Below are 25,709 nucleotides of genomic sequence, written 5' to 3'. Positions count from 1 at the left end.
TCATCGACGCGCTTCCTTCAGAGCCATTCACCTGGAAACAAGAGGGAGGCCTGGTTCTCCAGGCTGCAGAGGCCGCTTTAAAGGCGGGATCGTTTTGTTGCGCGGAACGACCCGTGGTTGGAATCGCGAGAAACTGCTCGTCGAGCGTCTTGTCTCACAGGCGCTTTCACCTTTGCCAGGGTTAAATAGCGGGAACGTTTCGGAAACAGCGCGGGAAACTTGAGGTTTCTCTGTAGAACCACCTTTATTCGCGACTGCTCTCCTCGTGTTACACTTTATAACCGTGAAACAAGTCTGTCAACGCGGAAATCTTGTGAATGGACGAAGGAGGCTAAGCTTACTGTACCGCAAGAAAACAGATAAATCTCGTTTTATAATGATCGCTGTAATAATTCCTTTTCGGTGGAAATATCATAAATAATTTCTTTCCTCGTTCTTCTTAATTGCCGCAACAGTACTGCTGGGAATATTTAGGTAGTTAAAACCTATGTTAAAATTTGGCTTTACTCGTTCAATCAGCGTGAGAAATGCCTTTAGAAGTATCGTTTTAACGAAATTAGAAGTCGCATATTTGCTACGTCAGATCACCCTAAGGTTTATGTAGAAGGAACGTTATGCTACAACTTTTAGGGGAATATTTTATCACCGAAAATGGGAGTCTAGTCATCGTTCGTAATATCGCGCGTAAGAACGTGGTCTACGGTCGTTCTAAGACGGTTCCAAACCATCTAACTAAATGCCGCAGTATTTTTCAAAAGCTTTCGAGCGGATAAGAAGCCGCCATTTGGAGCGCCGCGAAAACAAATGGGTTCGAATATTTATATGAAATATCCTTAGCGTTAGAATAATTGAATGCACAAGTAAAAGTCTACGACCCTAGATTCTTGAATAATTTCCGTGAATTTCTCTCTCCTCGAACAATGATCATCGGTCGTTTACCATTCTCCTTGAATCTAATTGAAATTATACCGAGTATATTTCTACTTACAAGCAGAAACACTTTACCAGGCATACATTTGTTTCATTTTAATAGTGGAATTAATCTGGCAATTACTTGAAATAGAAAATGTGTGGAGTTTTACTTTTTGACACTGATTGGTGCTATGCCATTAGTATCTACATTAAATCAGTCGTAATACAAACTACACTGCTTCAGAATCTATTTCCCAAGAAAATTCCAATTTCCATTTAACGCCATAATCTATCGAAGTATTTCAATTTCCACTTATCCAGTTTGTACATTTTTAAACTCGTCCAGCACATTATAGACTTACCTATGAAACTCAGTTTAATCAGATATCAGATCAGCGTAATCCCGTCGGATTAAAATGGAATTCACTCTACCTTGCATTGTGTCGTTTAACTATCAAACTGCTCCCTGGCTGGGGAAACAATTACGAGTAGTAACAAACCTCGTCCCAGCATTTTTATCTCATAAATACCAATGAAGCGATGGTTAAATGTTGCGGCGTAATCGCTCGCAACGTGCGCGGGATAGAATCCATGATAAACCGGGGCGAAGTTAAAGGAAAGCTTGATAATGTAATTGCTCTTTCCGCAAACCACTGCGTGCACCGGTCTCTAATTGTATTAACGAGCATGAAGCGTGATTATCTCTCGCGCCTGTTCCCGCAAAAACACCCGACCACAATCGGTTGCGCGAAGTTACATTTATCCGCGGGTCGGTCTCACTGTCAGATAAGGCTGCCTAAGGGAATGCCCCAAAATATATCGCAGGCATCGACGATAACGGTATAAGTTTCTCCTACTTGAGCGGAACCGTTGGTGTGCCTTTAAGCATGCACACGGAGACAAAGAAGCCAGACAGTCGCTGGTTCCCCTGCCGAGCTTTGAAACTCCGCTAATCCCGGGACTAACCACGATCCCACCCCAGAAACGGAAGCTCGTTTCTTCGACAACGAAGGTGTACTGTCTGGGAGCCGGGTGCATTAGAGACGTCCGATCTTACGATCCTCGCGGAACGCGAGTCATTTAGCGCATTCGATCCTCGAATGCCAAGCGTGATCGCTCGCTTCGAAACACGTGGGATGACGTTAAACCAGCAGTGCGCGCATCTGGCAGGAAATTCGTCGAGCGTAAAGAAAGAATCAAGTGCAATTGAATTCAGAGGCAAGCAGAGCGTCTCTTCCGAAAGAAATGGAATAATTCGCTCCACGATTCAGGAAGGAGGTAACACAATTTTATTCTCTTTACCGAAGCTTCGCGCGACATATATCTAGGATAGACCGGGGCGAATCGGATCACTTTGTGTTTGACGGTAAAACAATATTAGTCAAACGTTAAAAAACTAATTTTTTATTATATATTCGTGACCAGTACACCTTTGGCTTTAAGATTAATAATAGAGAATAAAATTAAACATAAAAGTGTTTCTTCTGCGAACAAAAAAACAAAAAGTGAGAAATATTCGATTGGCCCCGAAACTTAAAATGAAAAAAAAATGAAATTTTCATAACAAAATCTTTAGAACCAACTTAAACAAACCTAATTTAATGACAGTGAAGTCAAGTGACACTACTCAGCACAGAGATCGGAAGAATATTGCCGTTTTTTGCCGCCTCTATCAGCACAATTCTCGTGGCATCACTCTTCTCAGATAATCTTCTGAAAGTGGACGAATTAATTTTGTTACCAGAGTAAATACAATGCCATCTTCTTAAGACCATTAATTTATTTATTTTTTTTCGTCATTTCTCCAAATTTAATTTTTATCACAGATTCCTTTATTTTTTTTGGACACCATGATCCCTGATTTCTCTTTTTTCATGTACCTACTAATCATCTGTATATAAACAATTATCATATTTCTAATCATAAAAATACTCAAATGAAAATAAAGAGCGATCCATTTCACCCCAAATAACGTGATCCGATTAGCCCCATATATAACTATTTCGAAGGGTGTAGATTACATAAACATATTATGATATAACAGTCTAAAATACATCAAATACTAAACTTGGACATCGTGCGAACTAATAGCAATAAACACATTGGGATATTTTCAAGCTTACTTTTTATTTTAAATACGAAATTGCAGATTACGTAGGTTAGATTCGGACCAGAATTGTAACGTTCGCACGCGTCCATGTCCATAACTAAATTCTTATTTTGATCCGATTCGCCCCGTGATCCGATTCGACCCTGTCTACCCTACTTGGTGAAACCCCGCGAAAATTCAGCAATTTTCCCATCGACTGATGCTTCAAGATTTTCGAAGGGATTTCTCATCGGGCGCAACGCGACGAGGAGAATAGCGTTCTAGTGCAACGAAGGAGACCAAGGATCAGCTGATTTGTGGCACGCGGTGGAACATTCTTCGTTGGGGTAGAAAGAAATCAGACGTCGAAGCGCGGTCGCGATTGTGATAGTCCTGTGTAAAAGGGTCACAGGGGTGAAAGCAGGGACAAAGGGAGACGCTGCGAAAACGGGGGTTCGCTGTTGGACAGGGGGGAAAACGATAAACGCCGAAGCAGGCGCGTCGAAACAATGGCGCGGGGCATATTTACCCGTGCTCGTTGCGCGTTATTTAGGAGCGGCACGCGCCATTTGTATTCCCGTGCACGCGTGCGCCACGGAAATTCGCGATATTGCCCTTCCCTGCGGGGAGGAACCGATGCTCCTCCTTTCTGCCATCGCGGGTCGCGTCCACGTTCGCGGGAGTTAAAAGTTTCCCGGCCGAGGCGAACACCCCCTTCCTGGTAAATCGCCCTTTCCCGCCTCGCCGTTTGACCGTGGATCGCGAGGGAACTGGCTCGTTTCAACGAACTGGGGGGACGCCGGAGGATTACGCTGCTCGAAACAATTAGGGAGTCACGTTCCTGGACGCTGAATCCGGGGAAGCGAGCCCCACATCCAGGAGGGAAGGAATTTTCAGTGGTTAAGGGACAGTTTCTTGAATTGGTATTAGGAGATAGGTGGTGCTTCTGCGTTCGTGGTTTTCCAGCGGATTTTCTGGTACCTCGATACGGGGATTCGATTCGTTAAATGTAAAGATGGTAGGGGTTCAGCTGGGATGTCCTATCTGATCTTGTTACCAAGCTGCGGTAAGTCTTTTTAAAAGCTGCGATAGCGTAACTAAGTACTCCCTCTCGCGATGCAACGAGCGCCCTTTCTAGATTAACTTAAGTGGAGGGTGGATGAAGATTCCTAGGAAGATTCTTTCGAGCCGGATGGAAATAATCTATGTTGGATTATTCCGGTATTTTTCCTCGCAGATTATCGGTGATCTAAAATGTGTACGAGGGAGTCCTCGATAAAGATCCCAATCACATTGCAATTATCTTACGCGTGAACTCTAGTGTGCATCGAAGGTAGAAAGTATTCGCGCCGAGGTTGATAGTAAGCGATTGAACAGGGAAGATATACCGTCCAAGCATCCTCGTACAGAGTGCCGCACGAAAATTGAGAATCGTTGCCTGGAGCAGTTACAAAGTGAATTATGGGGACCAACGGAAAATTGAATTGGCTAAACTATCAGAGACCCTGATCCTATAATTTACATGGCCTAGCCGTGAAAGTGACGGCTGTGTCTCGACGATGATTGATGCGGCCGTAAGTGCATCGCGCCAGTGCACTGGCTCCGAGTGCAACCGGTGAGCGGTCGCATTCGTCGATGCATCTCACCTGGCGACGTGCTGCCCGCTACGAGTGGCAGTGCCAATAATTGGTCCTTGTTCGTTTTAACGTCATTCCTTCCGCGAACATGCACGCCAAGGTAGATCGATCGTGCGTGATGATTGGTGCGTGTTTACGGCGGTTTTACGTGCAGCGGTGTACGTGGAAGCGTGCGTGAAAGCGTGTATACAGTAGACATATTTGTCCTGGGTGTGTACTTTTTCTACGTACACGTTCATGGAAAGCCTGCTTCGCGATGGATGAACGCAAGCTCCGATTTTCGTGGCGGATCGGTTAAGTGAATTATTGAAAAGTGAAAAGGAATGATCTGTATTTTGCCTTTCAGTTTTGTCTCTCTTCGATCAGAAAAGGGAGGAGAAAGTTGTTACGCTTTAATAGTTCTGTGTAGGTAATTTTGAGCGATGATTTGTAGTTTGATTGTAAAGATTGGTAGGGCCAGAAGTCAGGGTTTTGAGAATTTTGAGAAAGAATCTGGTGTTATGTGATTCTTGTGAATCGTTTATCGTGGGTACTTGGGTGTGAGTTTCCGCAGGGTTGACTTGTTCTACTGAACATGGGACTTGATACTCAGTTTGGTTTGGCGTAACTATTGCCACGACTGTATCAGCAGAAGTATAAGAGTTAGGAAAATGTGTTTCTGCAAAGTGCACATTGTGCATAACTCTAATGTAAATTTAAGTACATTTGTGTGGTGCTCACATTTACTTTTTGAAAAAGTGTAATAAGTGAATCGAAAGAGGACATCGTACTTTCTAGATGAAAAGAATAAAATTCTGTTTATAAAACACAGTTAAACTTAAGATTTCATAAACGTCACTATTTCGAATTGAAAAAGAAAATCAGGGAATTTGAGAAGTTTCTGTCACACATAGAACGTAAAAAAACATATTGTTCTACTTGAAAATCGTGGAAAGGGAAGTTAAAGCATACTTAAATCAACAAACAGAAACCATTATCACTATAAACAATCTTCCTCTGAACTATGCACATTTAGTTGAATGAACTATTTCATAACTCCCATAGTTTCAGAGATAATTACGTGGGAATAGCTACTAAACCACTCTACATGCCCATCAACTTCTTTGAATTTACAAAATACAGTGCCTCGCAGATTTAATTATACTTCTGATATACCGTACTAATCTCATTTGCTTTGAGCTTTGAAAGTCGAAAACTATCTACTGTCTTGATTAATATGGTATAATATATCAAACACATTTCTGGATTAAAAATTTGAAGTATCATAATATCACCATAATCACTGATTCTACACACGATACAACGTCTTCAGAACTCATTAACACAATTACAGATTTTGCTTGAAAGGAATTACGAAAAGAACTGAGAAAACGTAGAATGTTTCTCAGGCACACTGTAGACGCAAAAGAATGTTACACGAATATACAACTGATTTACAAATTCTACAATATTTTCTGCAGAATCGATACTACCAAACGCTGTTCGGAAAATCACAGCGTTATTACATTGAAATTGTACGCTCCAATCACTATCTACTTGCTCGAACTCTACTATAATTCAATGATGACGAGATGTTATTCGAGAAAGAACATTTCAAGGATTTCACTCACTAACAGTAACTAAATTAATCAAAATAAGAATAATTATATTTATCATTTCCGAAAGTGTGTTACTGTTGCTGAAAGAAATCTGTGAGTCACCGTACATGCATGGAAGTGGAGCAGCGTTCTCACTAATATTTACTCAGCCATAGACAATGAACATTAAAAGAAAGAGTGGCATGCAATTATCACTACTCGTGGTAAAGTCTGCAAAAAGGACGTTCTGTCTGTTGCAACTCACTTAACTCGCACTTGGATAAACGAGTACACCTGCGCATACATATCTCTGTTGTACTAGGTGTGCGGGTGTGCGTGTTACGTAGAGAGAAGGTCTTTTATGCGTTCCTTACAGAGAAAATATAGAGTTTCATAGTATGGTATTATTATCTGCACTTACAACGTCGATTATTTGCATTAGTGTAAGGCCGAAACTCAACACGAGAGGGTCGGACTCGTTGCCCACCGGACGCTCCAGCACGTTGTACGGATCCAGCAGGTCGTTTAGCAGCCGTTTCTCGTGTAAACCGCCGTTTACCAGCCCTAACCAATCAGGATTCTTCAGTCATTGTTGTGCAACCACGGCTTTAAGCCACTTTGAGCCACGTCCAGCACAACGGGGTCCCGTTCTTCCGCGGTCCACGCTTATGCATTCTTTCCAAATTTCACGCCACCGGTACCGTCTCGCGCCTCAGCAGGACGAGGAGCGTCCAAAGGACGCGATTCGAAATTCCCGCGGAAATTACGTCGACTTGAGAATTAGAGAGTAAGAACAATTGTCCCGGCAGCTCTGTATCGTCTTATCTTGGAGAAGTGTGTGAGCCAGAATTTTGTAGACAGCATTGCGTACGTGGAACACGGAAGTGTCAATAGGCGTGGTTCAAAGTGTGCATGTTCAGAATTGCAGTGCCCTTCTTCAACAAGAATGCAGAGGATCGATGAGAAACTCAAGACGTACCATAAAGAAAATATCGCTCATTACCACGATCACCTTCATCGCGCAGCTAACTGCATTCTTGCTGAGGAGGGCAAGAGTGATGGTCTGTGGGTAACCGTGAGTTATTTTTATAATTACACTCCGCACGCTCACATGGAACACCATGCTATTGTCTTGTGAGTATGCAGAGACAGTTGGTAGGTACATTCTAGAAAATCAAATGAAACTTGTCGGTGGCACAAATGTGTAAACCTCCCAGCACAGGAGTGGCGTAACTGAAATACTCTTGTTTCTGAAAGAATCGCGAGCTCGATATAGCTGCTGAAATATTCGCATTCACAACTTTTTCCGCGTACACCACTCTTATTCTGAGGTACTCGTGTGCATGTATCAAAAAAAAAAAAGAAGAAGAAATATCGACATATGAATTTCTGCATCCAATTTGGCCATTCATAGGATCGTTACTCTCGTTTCGGTGAGCAAACAATTTTTCAACGTTCCAGCCGAGAAATTTCATCCCTCCGAATTTCGTTGCCCGTATTACGAGCGATCGATACGCAGTCGCACGCACCCCGCGGAACATTTAAATTCCATGTGGCGTGTAGTTCACCCCGAAAGTCGGCCATCAAAGAGACTGGACAATTTTCGCAGGCCCATTGTCGGCGACTGGCCCTCGTCCTATCGATGTCGCGTCGTCTCGCGTCCAGGGAAGGGAGCAAGAAGAAAGGGAACGAACGACGATACAAATTTCTGTCGCCGCTGTGTTGGAGAACGTTTATCTTCCTTCGATTTATCCCCAGTCTCTCTCTCTGCTCGGTCGTTCTTGGGAGTCACCCCACGGGTAAAGTTCCCGACTACTTTTCGCGAATATACAACTTCGTAATCTCTCCATCTCACCCCCTCCATCGCCCAACCCCTGTCTGCGCCCTTACGCCTGTCTCTCTTTCTATTTCCACTTGCCCAATTTTCTCTCTCTTTTCCCCCAGTTTCCTGTTGCTCGTAAGATCCTGCTCGATAGCGTCGTGGGACAAGACGCATTAGGGGCTTACTCTTGTTAGTCAGGAAGTTATAATTTGTTCTAAGGAGGCATTTGAAACTTAATAAAGTCGAGGAGGATTTCCTAATAATACTAACTAGCTTTGTAGAAAATTGAGAATAATTTTATATTTACAAGGGGAGGACACCATGTGGTAGACACCGATTTTGATGAGCCTTGGCACGATGGATCTATATCGAAAATAAGTAAATGGGTGTCCGAGCGTTTCAGCGAATATGCCTTAATAATAGAGATATTTACGTGTAAATTATTAAAAATTTAGGGTTTTAGTGGGTAAAAATCCCACGCTACCCTGGCGCCTGTGCAAGATTCCTTTCTGGAGGCGTCGGGGTGCCTTTTGAAGATGTTTCCACGTTAAAAAAAAACATTATAAATTTTTCCTTATAAATGTTTTTTTATAATTTTTTTTTTAACTTGGAGAAATCTTCAAAAGGCACCCTGACTCCTTCAGAGGGGAATCCCACCGGGGGCGCCAGAGTAGTGCGGGATTTTTACCCATTAAAACCCCACGGCCACTATGAAATTTTTAATAATTTCCATGTAAATATCTCAATTATTAAGGCCCACTGGCAGAAACGCTCGGACTCCTATTTTCTTATTTTCGCCATAGGCTCATAAAAATCGTTGTCTACCACATAGTGTCCTCCCCTTGTCAGTTAAATCTAACCGAAGATCCCACTTATTTATTCTATCGGGGGTAGAACCTCTCATATTTCTCCTGCGGCAAGATTATCTGTTCAGTGAAGGATCGATACATAAATGATCGTAAAATTTGTACTTCGTCCCGAACAGCGTACATAGAACACTATGTTCGCAGGGGTTACAGCAAAAGGGCTGACGTTTCGCGTAACCGTTAATTTCTTCGCCGTTAGAGGCCTTTCCAAAGCGATTCCAATTACTGGAATTCCGTTTCGTAAGGGAAAATTTCGCGTGTCGATCCGTCGTCCCATTTGGCACAGTGCGAACGATATCGTTAGCGGCCACGTTTGCGATGCAGAACAGCCTGCATTCAGTTCGGCACACGCATATGTACGCACGGTTACGTCCCCCGATACGAGACTGTCATTTCGGAATGCAAAGGCTACAGACGAATTTCAAATCGTTCCGCGATAGCCATCGCAACGCTGAAACTGGGGAATGGCTCGGTTCGACTACTGTTCCACTGAATTTTTCACACGATCGCTGTAACGCCCATTTACTTGCACAGTTATCCATTCTCTCGGCGTTACTTTTCGAATCAAAAGAGAAACCTTCATGTTCACGGTGCGTGTAAACTCGTGGAAAAGAAATGCTCCATGGGTTACATTGGTAAACATTGAAATTGCAGAAATTGGGATCTGATCATTCACTACACTGGACACAGAAATAACACGATGCTCGCTCGTTAATGAATGAAATTTATGAGGGATTCCCAGCTTTCTTCGTTGTCGAAAGAAATATAGAACACGGGAAGGGATGCTAGTATCCTTCGTTACTTCCACAATTGGTCGTATTTTCCTTGTTACGTAAACGAGATACGATGCTAAATAGCGAAGCATTCGCCGTTCATTGTTTTTAGAAAGGCGCGTGGAGGTAATTGGATTCACGAATGCGAATTGAATATGTAAAGCCAGTTAAAGAGTAGAAGCTCGCTTCTAGGAGCCTCGCGAAATCGTTCCGAAGGACACGCTACGACTTTGTAACCCGAGGAGAGTTCCGTGTTAAAGGAAAAATGTCCCAAGTTAAGAATACTCGTTTACTTCGCGCTGTCTCCGAGATTTATCTCATCATTTCCACGCTTTAATCGCCTTACTCGTGTAACTATTTTATTTTTAATCGCGCGACGTTAAACTTTAACGTCTTGCGTCTTACAAATTTATGGTTCAAAGAAGTATCGATTAAACACTGCTTTTTCACGCTCAGCGGTACCTATTTCCGTCTACAAAAGCTTCGTTGATCGTAACACGCAAAGTACAGTAGAAAAGGGTGGGGAATCGAATGCGAAGAGAGGAACGATTTCCATCCTCCCCCAAAAGGAAGAAAAATGTAATGCCATTATCTGAATCGGACCATTTTCGCGCCAATAATTTTAACCATAGAATGAAGTCGGTTTTCAGTGAATGCAGCGTTCCATTGGGCGAAACAATAGGGCGCAATCGACCCATTTTCATTAACACGATCGTATTTCATAAGACGCGCCCCGCGAATGCTGCGTTCGCGAGCGGGAATCGAGGAGTGGACGAATTTTCGTTCAACTTTTAAAAACAGAAAGCACAACGTGATCGCTGACTTCCTTCTCCCCGCGTTCATGCCGCGCCTCAAGTACATCCCACCCTCGTAACGGGAAAATTCATTATTCGATCTGGAGGTAAAAAGCTTCTCGATAAATAACTCGTTTTTGTTATATTATGCAAGCAAGTCGGCGAGAGATATACATTTTCCGAGTAGCTTTCTTGTCACGTCCCGTCATGCTTAAACGATGTTTATGGAATCGATTAATGGAGAGGTTGTTCCCCGGTGAAACCTTTGAAATTCATACTCGGTCGTACGCACACACTCCCAGATTTATGGCGCTCATGGGAATGGAGACCCTTTATCTCGCAGTCGCGCCAAGGATCGAGCGTGGAAACTTTATAGACCAAGGTGGCTCGTGGGTGAAGCGAAGAAAGAAATCGCTGACCTGTTCGCGCGACTTTGTCGTTCGTCATCGTCATCTCCTTCGTGCCTGTTTTGCGAGAACGGTCGCAAAGGCCTCTCTCTTAAACGTGCCAATTATAACGGGCACCTCGTCAACTGTTACAGTGCTATTCAGAAGATTGAATACATGTACTAGGGGGAAAGGAACTTGGAGTTTTCTGTTAGTAGGTGGAATTAATACAAGTGTTATTCGTAGCGCGCGCACTTCGATGGAGAATGTAGTTTAGAAGCTACTGTAAAAATTTCAAGTGAATCGAATAAAATTTGCTCAAATGCTGCTGCTGGCTAATTTGAAAAATGTGGTTCCGAGAAAGATGCGTTTAAAGTGAAATTTTGAAAAGAAGATAAGAAAAAAAAATAGCTGGAAACTACTTAAGATGTGTGTCATAAAGGCGTTTAAACAGATTTTCCACTTATTTCTTTGTTTACCCACAAACGATTGTCAAAGGTACACTACGTTTTACCCCTTAGGTGTTAACCAAGTTTGGTTTATTTTTAATATTATTAAGTTAGAATTATATTCTGAAATACCTATTTTGAATGTGTTCTCTTTAACTTGATAAATCTACTTTACCTGATATGGGGATCGCAGGTTATTTGAATATTTAATATTATAAAAGGGGATCGCAGCTCAAAAATGGTTGGAAAACACTTGAGATAGAAACTAAATTATCCCCACATTCAGGGAAATCTTAAGAATTCCATTAATGTAACTATACTTATTTGTTACACTTAACAGGAAAATACAGCTATAAATCCTTCAGGACTGTGAGAATGGTGTTCTAATGAACAGTTTCATGTTTCTTTCGTCGTCGGATGGAGAACATGGAAAAAGAACGAATCTTTAAATAAAACTTGAGGCACTTTTCTTGATACTTTTTATAGTTATTATCGAATAATTTTGCTGCCATAAGAAAACTCGCGATACTTCCAGCCCTCGTACGTATCATACACTTGGAACTTGGAACCGCGGCGAAGTGACGGCGTGACATTTCTAACACTCTTTTTGGCACAGGATGCTTGTACCGCGAAACGGACTTACGAGGACTTGAATTATGACGCCAGCGGGGACGTCACATTCCATATTTTTCCGCGCGCGTAAATAAAGATCACGCCAGAAAGTTACGCTGCTCGGGACGTATCAGAAAAGAGAAATGGATTCGGTGACGTTTCGCGGTCCATGAAGATTTACGCTTCCTCTTGGCGCGTACCGCGTACATTTCATTGTAAATTATTCAAGCGTTTATTATTCCTGGTTGGAATGGTCCATTGCTTCTTAAGGCAGAGTTGAAGTTCTATTAAGTAGACGTGTTTCTAGCATTCTTCATAATATCTAAAGGGGTTTACTGAAGCATCCACAATCTTTGTATATTTTTCTGACACTCAATTGAGATCCAATTAAATCGATATACTTTTGATATTGTTGCGAGTTCCTGAAGTATTTACTCTCGTTTATTTCTCAGTTTGTGTATTCTTTATTGTTTCTATTAATTAATGGATTTGATTGGCAAGAGCGAAATCTTCATGCCTCCTCTTTCTTTGAGATTAAAGACTATCATAGGTTTCAGTACCAGGGATTTACAGAGGGTGGCCAAATTATTATACTCAAAAGATTTTCGTCAATTTTTGGAATCATTTTGAAATGGATTTAACACAATTAAAAAAAAATCTTAAATTGGCAGCTAAAGGTTCTGAAAGGAAACTTTCTTAGTTTTCCAAAACACTCATGAAAATGTGTCTACGCTCACGAGTTCGCAAGTTATAGGTGTTCAAAGTGGAAAGTACCTTTTTAGCTTCGATCGCGAATGACTCGGCCAATAAAAATCATACAACAAAACTAAAGAACCGAAATTAAAGAGAAATGTTTCCTCTCTGAGAGCTCTTCGTTGGATTTACTGGAAAAAAAATTTGTTGGCCCGTGCATACGTTAAAACTAGGCAAAAATTTCTGAAGCTTCGTTTCCTGCACTTCATCTTGATGAAACAGTACCATAATGGATGTAAAAAAATTGAGTCCCTGATTCAAAATGTAGAAACTTCAAGCGTTAAAATGCGGTTTTTAAATAATTTTCGCAGAGATTGCATCGTTTAAACTTACAAAATCTCAAAGCTTTTTGTTGGAGTATAATAATTTGGCCACCCACTGTGAAAGGTCAATACTAATTTGGTTCACAGATTGAAATAGCCCAATGGACGGTTCAGACGAAGCAGAAATACTTTACTTCAGACGCAGAGTGTGCACCGAAAATATCCGCACCTATAGACTCATTTCAATGAAGGAAATTTGACGATCGGGAAATAAATTTTTTACTATCAAACATAACGCTGTTTAAGGCACAAGGAGCAGTAGCAACATCTTGTACCTATATTTTAACAACACGCGTGCGTTAACCTACTTCCTCGACTATATTCTCCCACCGTAAAATCCATATCGATTTCTCACAACTTGTTGAAATTTCCTCATTGAACCATACGATATCAACACAATTAACTACTGAAATTTAATCAGACATACCTTCCTGTAAGAATCAATTTCCCCGACTCTCGTAACACATGTAATAATTAACCAAAATACCCACCGATTAGCCTCGGACTTTAAAAACTCCGCTACTACCGCAAACCTGACTCCCGTTGTCCAAAAGTTGTCGCACCCCGAGTCCAGCAAACATTAAGGACGCGACCGTCGAGACAGTGGAATCGAAAGCAGCCAAGCATTTCCCGAAAGCAATTCCCCATAACCCCGCGAAAAAGGATATTGCTCGAGCGGAGATGAAAGCGTTCCCCGAGCAGTGGAATTCACTGCTGCCGCAAAGGGAACGACACAATGCGCCCGTGCAAAAATGTTTGCCGCGAAACAGCGGTAAGACGACGTTCCCTCTCATCCCCCTTTCCGCTGGACACGTTTAATAGGATTGCTCGGAAGCCCGTGTCAGAGCCCGATTAAAAATTTTTAAAACCTCCGAAACATACGTCGCGGGCAACGGTTAATACCCGAGACGAGCCAGCCGCGGCACAACAAGCCAGCAGGAACGGTCCCTCTGTTTCCGGCAATATTTCACGTCCAGTCAGAGGCAAAGTAACGGCCCGTGGAAACGAGTGGTCCGTAAGCTTGTGTTCAGCGGCCTCAAACCGTCGAGGAGGATGGACGCGTCTAACAGCGATTTACGCAAAAATCGGGCATGTTCAGTCACCCCTGCGCTATTTAGTACGTACGAGCTCCTGTTTTGGTTTACGCGCGAAGAAGAATGGCGTGCACAGTATCTCTGGGGGCGTTCTCGAGTAGAGTTACGATTTCTATACACTTTCGGGAAATTCTGGTAGTTCGGGGAATGGAAATAGGTGGGTAATTCCTGTTCTGAGTGGAAGGAACATGTTTCTGGAGCAGTGTTCCTGATTTCTCGATGTTTTTTCTATCTCGAGAAATCAGAAATCTGATCATACTTCTTGAATTTTCGAGAATTTTCGAGAAATTGACAAATATATTATAAAATTTATATTTATGGAATAATGTTGATAATATTTATCAAAAACACTAGGAAACTTTAACTAATTGTTCATTCCTGTCTAATTTGCACAAAACTTGTGTAAATGAAAAACAGATATTTAATATGATTGGAAAATTTATTTATTTAATACAAAATTTGTGCAAAGCGAAACATTACTTAGTTTTAAAATAGGTTTTTTTTAATATTTCTTTTCTTTTTTTGTGATAAAATTTGTAACTGTAGAAAAATTTCTTTCGTTTTGAGTGGATGGTGACTTAATCCTATGTATGTAGCATGTCCAAAAGTTATGGTAAATTGGGTGTCCTTCTTCCAGTGGACTGAAAAATGTGAAATTCCTTTGTTAAAGTCCGGAATTTATCTTCTTCTTGGTTGATACTGAATTCTTGAAGGCTCTCTGCGATTGCTAACTTTAATTTGTTTTCTTAATGGTAATTCTTCATTCTGAGGATCCCTAAGTTTTTCAGTAGATATATTCAGGAGAATCATGGTTACTGTTATATTTTCCGAAAAGTCTAGCTACCTAAGTAGAATTTATTTTCCCGTTTTATACATATCTGCCTTCGATATTAAATGAATAAACGCGTCTTTTGCATCTTTTTGAAAATATTCTGGATTACCTATGCAAAGAATCTATAAAGGATACAATAGTTTTGTCTCTTCTATTCGATATTTCTTCTTTAATAGCCACAAGAAACTCATTACTTAATTCAGTAGGCATACAACTTTTCTAAATTGTTAATTAAGAATTTAAGAGCACCTTCACCAGTCAATAATTTCGAATCTTCTTTACTGAGATTTTCTATTGTAATTCATATAGTTAGATTCTAATGTTACTAATAAGATTTATTATAAATTACACATGTGTTTATACGTTCGCGATTTCCTAGACTTAAGTTTCTCGAGAGCAACAGCATTTCTTGAGAATTAAGAAATAAGCAATTATAAAATTTCTCTAGAAGGAACACTATCCTGGAGTGTGATAAGTTATTTTCACACTCCGTGCACTAAATTGCAAAGCTGTATCGTTAGTGCCATTATTGAGTGGAAAGAACGTGGGGAGATGTGATAAGTAGAACATGTTCCTAAACTTTGATCACACTTTCTTCTCACAGCCTGTACATTAAGTTACAAAGTCGTATTATTAGTATTTTTGTACAGAGTGGAAGGGACATTGAGGGCCAGTTAAGGGTGTACACCTGAGTATCCCCGTCGCTTGTGAATTCACCAAAGTGGCGAGTTGCTCAGGAGGAAGAAGTTGTCCAATGAAAAATTCATTCCCCCGTAAAGAGAAGTTAAAGTCACATTCTGAATTATGTATTTACATGCCGTTTATGTGCACGCATCGTGGAATATGTTAAACGGAAGGCCAGTTAACGTGCGTAGTAACTTTGGTATATTTTACATAAACTGCCTCTCACATAGTCGTTTCCCTCTGTTTTATATTCAGGCGTTCCATTTCGAATATATTTTATATTTACGATGGTAGTACACGCTCCCATAGACTGACCACACCCTGTGCACCAAATTACGAACTTGTACTACTGGTACCCTTATGACTCAACACACGAACAATGTAACCCAGGATTCACTGTGTTCTCAGCCAACGTTCTTTTCTTATAAAACACTCCTCTGTCTCATCATTGGTATTTCAGATTTATCCTCTAATTTACTCACACAGTGGAAATTAAAAAAAAAGATAAGAGAAGTCATTATTTAAATTACTATCATTTGAAATACTAGGTATTGTTTGAAATATTATTATTAGACTGCGGATGTTTATGTAAATATACATTTTTATAGAAAATGACTAAACAAGTGAAACTTTGATAAAAATATGTTTCGTCATTAGAGGGTTTTTAAAATATTTTTTTCATTTTAAAAAATGTTATGTTTATTTATTTCTAGCATATATAGAACATACTTAGCTCCAGTATAGTAGCGGCCATGATATAATGTATTCGATTTTCTTACAATAGGGAGGTTGCAATTATCGTAATAAATATCATACTTGCATAAACTTCCGTAGTTTAATTATTATTTGAAATACTATTTTCTTATATTTCACTGAAATACTCATTTCACAATAGTATTTGTATGAGTTAGTATTAAAATATATATTTGAAATACAGTTTCTTCATATAACTACTATTTCACACAAAAGTTTATTTGTCAAATCCTGTATGCCTCGAAGAAATAAAATAAAAATGTTTATTATCCATCTACTTCAAAAACCTATTTTTCCTAGTCGTGGTGTATAAACATATCCAGAACACCAATGACGAGTCATAATTGTGTCACCCGTGAAAAATCCTTAAAAAACCGAACAAACGCCAAACTAACGGGTGTCTCGAAATTTAACATTGATGTCTCCCGGAGGGAACGTCGAGGGGGTTCTATCCGCGGGATTACTCATTATCTGAAACCAGAAACCCCGAGTAGCCTATTACAGGCTTCGGGTGACGTCGTGTGACGAGCTTCCGTGACGTTGCGTGACGAGACGGCGTGAGCTCGCGTGACAAGCTTCCTCGTTAGCACATGCTAAACGGCAGTGAATGAACGGTTCCGTCAGGGTGGCTCGCTTTCTGACGCGAAAACGTTTATCCTGGACTCAATTAGCATGCCGACCGCTACACGCCTGCTGGGGGCAATCGACAACGAAACGATAATACAGCCGAGTAATTTTCCTGGCCACATCGCGGTTTAATAAACGAAATTCCCGAGCCCCCGCCGATTCTCGCTGTAATAATCACCGGTGGCAGCGCGAATTTTAACAAACCGTGTCCGCCTACCCGCGACATTTCAGTCGTACATCGACCGTTCGTTAGCCCATAAAGATCCGGCGGAGCAGAGTTGGGTGCGATGGATTGCGAAATGTACCTGGAATTACCCGGCAGAAATAGAATTATCCCCATCGTTTCGTCTTCAGACGGTGTGCATTGACGCAGCACTAAGTCGTGAGGCATCTGGGTTTATCAGACGTGGACACTTGGGGCTTTAAAGTGATTACATGGCGGAGGAAGCCCTTACGAACACCATGGAGTGGAAAAGTCACTGCAGAGAAAGAGATTCGTTTAAATTGTTTCGCAGTGTACACCAACGACGGTGGACAATTATCCTCGACGTATTTCGTGGAATGTAAACTCGATTACGGGAGAAATGAAGGAATTTCGATTACTTGTTCGAGCGACGTCGACACCCCGCTCCCTTTTCGCCCTCTCGTGCCCCAAGAATGCAATGATTCATTAAACCCCTGGATTTCATATGCAGAATGAAATTTATTTCGGAATTGGAACTCGACTGGTCTGACTAACACCGTCATCATTCTACTTCATCATTTCAATGTCCCTCGTTCGATAACCGTAGACTTCTTCGCGCTTTGGAGTTTCTCAGCTGATTTCGCCTAAATAGAGGTTTGAAAGACTCTTTTCTGATATGATATTATGTAGTTCTGTTTCGCGTGCAGTAATTCTCTAAATATTAAATTTGCAGGCACTGAAGTGGAGTTAGATTTTTTGTGGAAGGTTAAGGTTATTCGAGAATTAATTAGCTAAAGTATTGTTTGACAATATATCCACGGGAGACAGTACTTGCGAATATTATGAGACAGAAGGCAGAGCTTAAATGAAATTGCCCTACTGCTAAGGGATGCGCGAAACCTCAAACGTATTTCCCCTGTAGAGCAGCTAAATCGATTGCAATGTACGCGTAATTAGAAGTTCTTTTCCCACCTAATCCTCCGCCTCGAACTCTCAGCGGTGGTACATTCAATTAGCTGCAGACTACTCATCGGGGATCGAGAGCATCCATTAACCACGATGTAAATTTCAAAAGGCGCTTCGAAGCATTACACGAGTGTCGAACAAACCTGTTCCAACCAAGCGATTCGCTTCCCTGTTCCTTGGAAATTGTTCCCCGCCGAATTACTAACAGATCCTCGAACGCTATCAAATGTTCCACGCGGGGTGAGTACCCCGAATACTCTCTGCTTTCGAATCATGACTCTATATTAACCCTGCAACTTGCACGAATTCTGTTTCCTCCGATGTTCGTCGAATTTTCACGTTATACCACCTTTATGGTTGATACACGTGTTAATCGTATTCTAGTGAATAAAGAGTAGATTTAATGAGATATTTTAATTAAGAAATGTTAGTGTAATATAAAAATAATTTCAAGCCGAGGGGTCGGGTTGCAAGGAATTGCATTCAAGATTTCTTTGAAAGAGCAGCTGGAATTTCTTGGAACAGATTCTGTAACAAGGAGCAAACAGATGTCCTCGGGTTATCGTAAACTCAAGGAACGTACTCTGACGTGACCGTGTTATCTTGAACACACCGCCTGCCATACTGGCCTCATGGGACTTGCAAGAACGTTCGCCAACGCGTCACGTAGATCTCTCGGAATCAGCAGGATATTTCAGACTTTTCGAAGGTGCATGCCAGTCCTGAGTCTGCGATTTCGGAATGAAAATTAAAAACATTGCAAGGGCTGAAATATTTTAGTTCGATTCTCCCCCCACGCGCCTTAAAGAAACGAGTCTGTACGTCAAAGCTAAACAGCTCGTCTCAGTGATTTTAATTAGAAACATTATTTAGAATGCGATACTTATTAGTAAACGAGAAATATCTATCTTTTCGTAATTGTATCGAAAGAAAAAACGAGTTCACTAATTTGAAGACATGCAGGAGTAACAGCCTAGCAAGATAGCTGTTCCGCTTAAGGGATTACCCAATAGTACGTAGCTAATTGCGATGGTTTGTTGTTTTAACGACCGAATCATTAAACACGCGTTGTATACCTCAAGTTCGAGGCGCAGATTGTTCTGCTGCCATTGCTGGAGCGTTTAAAACGAAATTAGGAAAACATTCGAGCAGGGAAATACAAACCTTCGCTCTGAGAAAGCAGTGTCCATTAGAATCGATCTAATTACTGCAGAGTGAGATTTGCGGTGCACATTATGGAAAATATGATAATTGTAGTCTAATTCCCTGTCTTTGCCCGTACTATTTTTATTATAATAACGCGAGTTTAGCCTAAAAAAATATCCGAAGAAATAGTCGAGTAAGGTCTGTTCTGTTTCCTAATAAAATATAAATACAACAGCCATAATTCAGGAGAAGTTATCGTTTTATATTATCACTGCAGTTCCTATTGTTTGCTCTCCACGTATAATTATGTTTCTACTTAAAGTAATTATTATTATAATGCGAAACGCAGCGCCAGACTGGCACGAGGAATCCACTCTATCCTTCCCACTCGTTTCCCTTCGTATCGCAGATAATTAAATGCGCACCAAATGTACAACGATTATAGAACTATCCCGCGCGAAATGCTCCACAAACATGTAAAAGTTGCACCTATCAGAGAGCAACATGTACATCTTCATCGACTTTCATTTCCCCCCCGTTTCGAATTTAATCAACAATGCATTGATCATTCAGATCGTACCATTCAATTGAAGTTACTAAATATTCCAGCGGTGCCCTGACCAGCAATTCCACGTCGTTCTTATCGAGCGAATTCGTTTCATTTACCAACCGTAACAAATAGTTAATCGATTCGTCGACGTCCAGCAGGAAGAAAGATGTATTTACACGATTCGTTTGACATAAATCACGGCTATCTGAAGGGGGTGTAAATGCACGGGAGTAGAAAGGAACTCGTGTCTATGGCGGGCGGCCACGCGGACGTGACAGCAGGGGACATAAAATTTCCTCGGTGCAATCGCGATGGGGACGTTACACCTTTCCCTGGGAACTTTGTTGCACCCGTGCCGTGATATTTCTCTCCGTGTTTTCCGCCGTCGAGAAATACCTCGCTCTTGGCAAATATTTACGATCAAGCCAGCCTTGGTAGCGGCTTCATTAATCGGTAACCCAGGCAAACACCTTGCAGATTCGAACTGAACAAAAAGTCTCCCGCAGCTTCTTTCCATAACAAGCAAATAAACGAATACATTCGTTGTCTATCACGGAAATTTACAGACTTTATCTGTGGCGAAATGTGGGTTCGGTATATAGGGTAATAGTGGGAGAGTTGCCGCAGCTTACGCAAAATTCTCACCGTGTCTAAATTTTGCAATGAAAAAAATAGCATTAATTGAAATCAAAGTTTTAATAAATTGTCACCCCTAAAAATTGAAACTAAAACCATCCTTTTTTAGGATAGACGTCGCACGTGCGGGAGTGGTGCTGCATTTCGAAAAACGTTTAATTTTTCATTTAAACTTGTTACTTTTAACTTTTTATTTAAGAAAAATAGTAAAAGCAGAGTAAAATGAAACATCTTTTTAATTTATACTGTTACAAAATACAGTAAAATTGGAAAAATAAATAGGTACAGATATTATTTCTGTTTTTCTAAATTTAATTGCCTTTCCTTCTTTCTTCCACATTCATTACACATAAAAAAAGAGAAAAAAAGAGTAAACTGCCCTTAAATATGTTTAGATTATCAGATTTGTCATTAAAAAATAATTAATTTGCCTTGAGATATCACGGTATCCATTTTGAAGCACTCTTTTTTGTATTTTTAACGCAGCATTTAGTCGACTTAGGTACCTTTCGATAGAGTATGCTATTAGTCCTGCATAACTTTCGTATTTGACGTATTCAGGCCGAGAAATATTCCACAGAGTTCTTTTAACGCATTACAAATGTTATATCACGAAAAACTATGAATTTTTAACTACTACAATAGCAAAAATAAATTCAACGTATAAGTATTGAAGCAAATTGCGGTACGCTTACCTTGAAAAATAACAAAATCTTTCAAAGTAATAATAGAAGCACGTTCTCGCTTATTAATCTAACCTAAACTAACAGCTTAAGGGTACTAGGCAGTCGTTCCTGTCTGAAATGAAGCATTTCTGTTTCAATTAATTGCAAAGAAACCAATTGAAACTGAGACTTGTCTTTTGGCATGAAGTTTATTAACATCATAAGCTTTAAAAAAATTGTTTGTGTAGTCAAAAATATGCATTATATATTACGCTACAGATGGATCATTAAAAAGGCTTATTAAAAAAAGTTTCTTTTGTTTTGCAGTGATAACTCAGAAACGGAGGTTCCAATCGATTCAAAACAAATTCGAGGATCTTCACAAAATGTGTAGTTTCGGACCAGACCTAAATTAAAGTTAATGAAAACTCTTATTCTTTATGAAAATAAACTAAAACCCCATTGATTAGGTTCTACCATCCGCCAAGCCCCAAAAGGTGAGGTCTTAGTTTATTTTCATAAAGAATAAGAGTTTTCATTATCTTTTTTTATTTTTTGAAGATGCTCGAATTTGTTTTGAATCGATTGGAACCTCCGTTTTTAAGTTATCACTGCAAAATAAAAGAAACTTTTTCTCAAAAAGCCTACTTAATGATCCATCTGTAGCGTCGTATATAATGCATATTTTTTACTAAACAAACATGCTTTCTAAAACTTACGATATTAATAAACTTCATGCCAAAGAACAAGTCTCAGTCTCAATTGGTTTCTTTGTAATTAATTGAAAAAGAAATGCTTAATTTTCGACAGGAACGACTGCCTAGTACCCTTAAAGCTAAAGCAAATAAAATCGACAGTGTTGTATTTTATTACCGATAACCCTGCAATACCGAAAGTGCAGCGTCTCTCCCACGATTACCCTAGAGACGCAATAATATAATTTTGATAAAAGAATCAATTTTAAGAAGTTAGTTGAAGTTCTAGATTCGTTTAAGTGTCTTTCAAGTTTCACCTTCGCGTTTACAACTAAATATGAACAGGCTTTATTGAATCCTTCAACTTTCTCATCTCCCATCTTTCTCCACTGTCAACGATAAAATCAACTGTAATTCCGCCGAATTATACGATCCACCCCGTATAGAAGATCCCCTGTAATTGCAACCTTGACGAGATTCATTCGGAGTGTTCCGCGCACAAATAGTTACGGCATTTACTTAAATGTTTATCAAACCGGGGGCGAACGGCGAGGCAGTAAACGCCTCGAAAATTGCTTGTTGCGAACCTCGTAAGACGTCGCCGAGATTTAGTCGGCGGCTTCTGGAAATTGCATCACAATTTTGCCGCCGCGCAAAAGAAGAGGGGAGGGAAAAGTTTATCCTTGCTCGATACAGAATCGCCGTAGAATGAACTAAGCGTCTCCGATTCGCATCGGCGGAAATCCTTTCCACGATATCCGGCTCCTCAGTCATCCAGAAATTTAATTACGCAGCCAAGTTCGCAGCGTCCACCGGGCTTTCCTCGAAGTAAATCATAATTTCCAGGAAGCGCAATCATTATATTACGCGACGCTTCGCTCATCAGACTTGGTTACTTCCACTTCGCTCGCAGTTCGAACGTGTATACTGCAATCGTTCGTCTTGTCACTTATTTTTCGAATTACTTGTATCTTCCGTCTCGCTGCTTAATGATTCCGTTGCACTTTCTTCGAGTTTAATTCGATCTTACTATGCTGGCACCTGCCACGAAAGTGGATTATTACGATGACAGTTAAGTGCAAGCAACTTTAGAAATCGATAGAGTTCATTCTGCTCTTTCAGCATTATATAGAAAACAATCTGAGAATTCCTAGCGAAACGCGGCATTCTAAATGAGATTTAATTCGGCAGAAATGAGTCGCAACTCTGCCTCTTTGCTGCGGACGCGTGACTGGAATTGTGAAGGAAGTGAGACAGAGCCGGTTCGCGCGAATCGAAATATAAAGAGACGTTAATGGAATTTTGTTTGCGAGGAGCGAAAACTTCACGGGGCGTGTATCGCGAAGAATAGCGTTCATCCTGCAGGACTGAAATGAAAAGGGCAGTCCCTCGAAGCTTGAAAAGAACTACATTGACGTGGATACTCACAGACGCGTCTATCGCCGTGCACTTTCACGGTAAATCCATGTTTTATTGCGCGTAAGTTTCTCCCTCTTTCGGGGACCGTCGATACTCCAGGGGGCGGTTTTTTTTTTTAACGTTTCGAGGGGATTAAGTTGCTCGGCGGACAACTCCTCCCTGGTCAATGTGCAAAATGCTTTCAAAGAGAACGCGCCGTTGTTGGAGGAAGACGTTCAGTCAGAGAATCCTCGTTACGAAGATTTTATTCGCGTCAATTACGAACGTTATCCGAAAGTTAGGGAACTCTTCGATCGGACGTAATTCGCTGGCAGGCTTTCGGTTAATTGGCGCTATCTCTTACAAGCTTTTTCGCTGACCTAAACCCCCTGAAACTTTTACTCCCTTCAACTGCTCCAAGTCCACCGAAACTGTGGCAATTAAGTATTAGCTTTCAATACGCGTTGCTGTCGAGTTCAGCTGGTCACTGAACTTGTCCACTGCAACGTTAAAAGAGAGAATCAGAGGGAATTTTAAGAATCCCCACGTTCATTACGCAATGATCTGTAACAGGAAATCTAGATACCCGAACCGCACACTATTCTGTTAGAATATAATGTTTATTTATTTAAGAAAATAAAAGTTACACAGTCGCTCGTCAGTATAATAATAATAACTGCGTAATACTTAAACTAAAAGTAATGGAAAGAATAGTCTTTAGCGCGATGCAAGTTAACCGTTTGGAGGGTTTTCTCGGACTGAGAAGCACAGGGGTCGAGAAGACCGTTTTCCCCTCTTTTGGGTCTCCTGTAGCGACTAAAACTTCAACTCCACGAACAGTCCATCGTTGTACACATTCCAACATATTCACTCGCAGAAAACGACATGGCGTGATTTAATTTTAACAGAGAAATAAACAGGGAAGGTTTCCTTTAAATTCGCAAAATTTTATATGACCCTCGCGATAAAAACTACCCCCTAATGTCCGCTCCAGTGATATCTAATTCGCCAGCACCGAGAACTACTAATGAATGTAGTACACTTGTCGTAAAGTAAAGCAATAATTTAAGTCCCTCAGAATGGTACATCGCTCCTCCCCCTAATTTGGAAAAATCCGTTTAGCTAAAATTGGGTACGCTCGATTTCACGTCCATGACATCGACTACACTTCCAGCTAACGGCTTTCAATTTATTGACTGTCGGCGGTAAAATATCACGACACCCTATCCGCCTCGTATTTCGCGCCGTGTATCCCCCAAAATTCCTTCCTCCGATGACTTCCTACCGCTGTCGTAGACGTGAGTCTATCTCCGGAGCAATAAATCATCGAACGCTTTTCAACGTCGTGGAACGCGGGCGAGATTCACCCGGCGGCCACGGATATTACTTCAGAATTTCGTCAGCGACTGGCACGCGCGAGTCGGGCTTTTTTGCCACGCCGACATTTGCGGCATCGATCGCGCCAAAACGCCACGAAAAACGGACGAATGATGTCATCGTTCTGTTACACTGTAACGAGCTAAACGTGGCGGTCCCTTGGCTCGTGGTAGGGTAGATGTACCGTTTGTGGCCATTGCACTATTTTTGGCCAGGTGCATAATTATCTTATTTTTAAATTGCTTGCAGATCGTTATTACGTGGAGAATTTCACATCTTAAATATTTTGTTTAGTACACCGCCAGAAATATAAGGTTACATTTATTGGTTACTTGGAAAAATATTATATTTTTTAAGAAGTGGCCAAAACTGGTACAATACCTTAAATGGTGCATCTACCCTAGACGAATTTCAGAGTGGAGAACGGATATTTAGAAACAATGCCAGTGGAAGTCAGTGGATGCATGATAGATTGTTGGTAGCACAAAGTGTAGTTTAAGAAATAGTGTGTAATGTGGAGTATTTGAATAAAAGTTCCTTTTCATATTATATTATGGTTAAAAGATGCTATGAGATTTCTGGATTTTTGCACAATGGGTAAGGCGTAGAGAAATGTAAATAGATGGTACCATTTTTGCAAATTTCAAGCAGAAGAAAGATAAAGGACATAGTGGGTAGCTGAAGCGCGAGGAAAGAGACTGACGCTTACTCTTTGAAGATTGAATCAGCGAACTAGAAATAGGGGCAGCAGAACTCGTCGAAAATGGCATTGTTTATTCATAAATAGAAACAGAACAGTGTTCCTATTGTAAAATACTGTTTCCCCCGAATAAGATGCCACCGAATATCCCAGGCTGAAGTAAACAAATATCCATGGGGAGTGACTTATGAGGTCTGTGAAGATAGCACCCCCAAATTCGATTTTTTAAAAAAACTCAACGGCATTCGTTTGTCCATCGTATGCCCACGTTTGCCCATAAACAATTTTCGTTTGCCCACCCTCCAAAAAAAAATTATGAACAAAATAAAAAATTTGTCTTCATCACCCACCTTGAATGCATTTCAATTTTTTAAAAGAAGGATACGAATGTACCCGACATGGCCACGTT

At 40.8% G+C, this 25,709-nt stretch overlaps 1 protein-coding gene across 2 annotated transcripts in view; it reads right to left on the bottom strand.

Annotated features, from left to right (window-relative positions):
• Positions 1–25,709, bottom strand: part of Nachra7 (nicotinic acetylcholine receptor alpha7 subunit) — a 228,521-nt gene that overhangs the window by 129,409 nt on the left and 73,403 nt on the right. For both annotated transcript variants that reach the window (XM_076824679.1, XM_076824680.1), the window contains exon 2: positions 6,637–6,779. In XM_076824679.1, coding sequence (XP_076680794.1) covers positions 6,637–6,779 — 143 coding nt within the window. The remainder of the gene's footprint in view (positions 1–6,636; positions 6,780–25,709) is intronic.

The sequence above is a fragment of the Andrena cerasifolii genome, chromosome 12 (genome assembly GCF_050908995.1).
Source record: "Andrena cerasifolii isolate SP2316 chromosome 12, iyAndCera1_principal, whole genome shotgun sequence".
NCBI lineage: Eukaryota > Metazoa > Arthropoda > Insecta > Hymenoptera > Andrenidae > Andrena > Andrena cerasifolii.
Note: the sequence above shows the minus strand (reverse complement) of the source record. Positions and strands in the feature narration are given on the sequence as shown.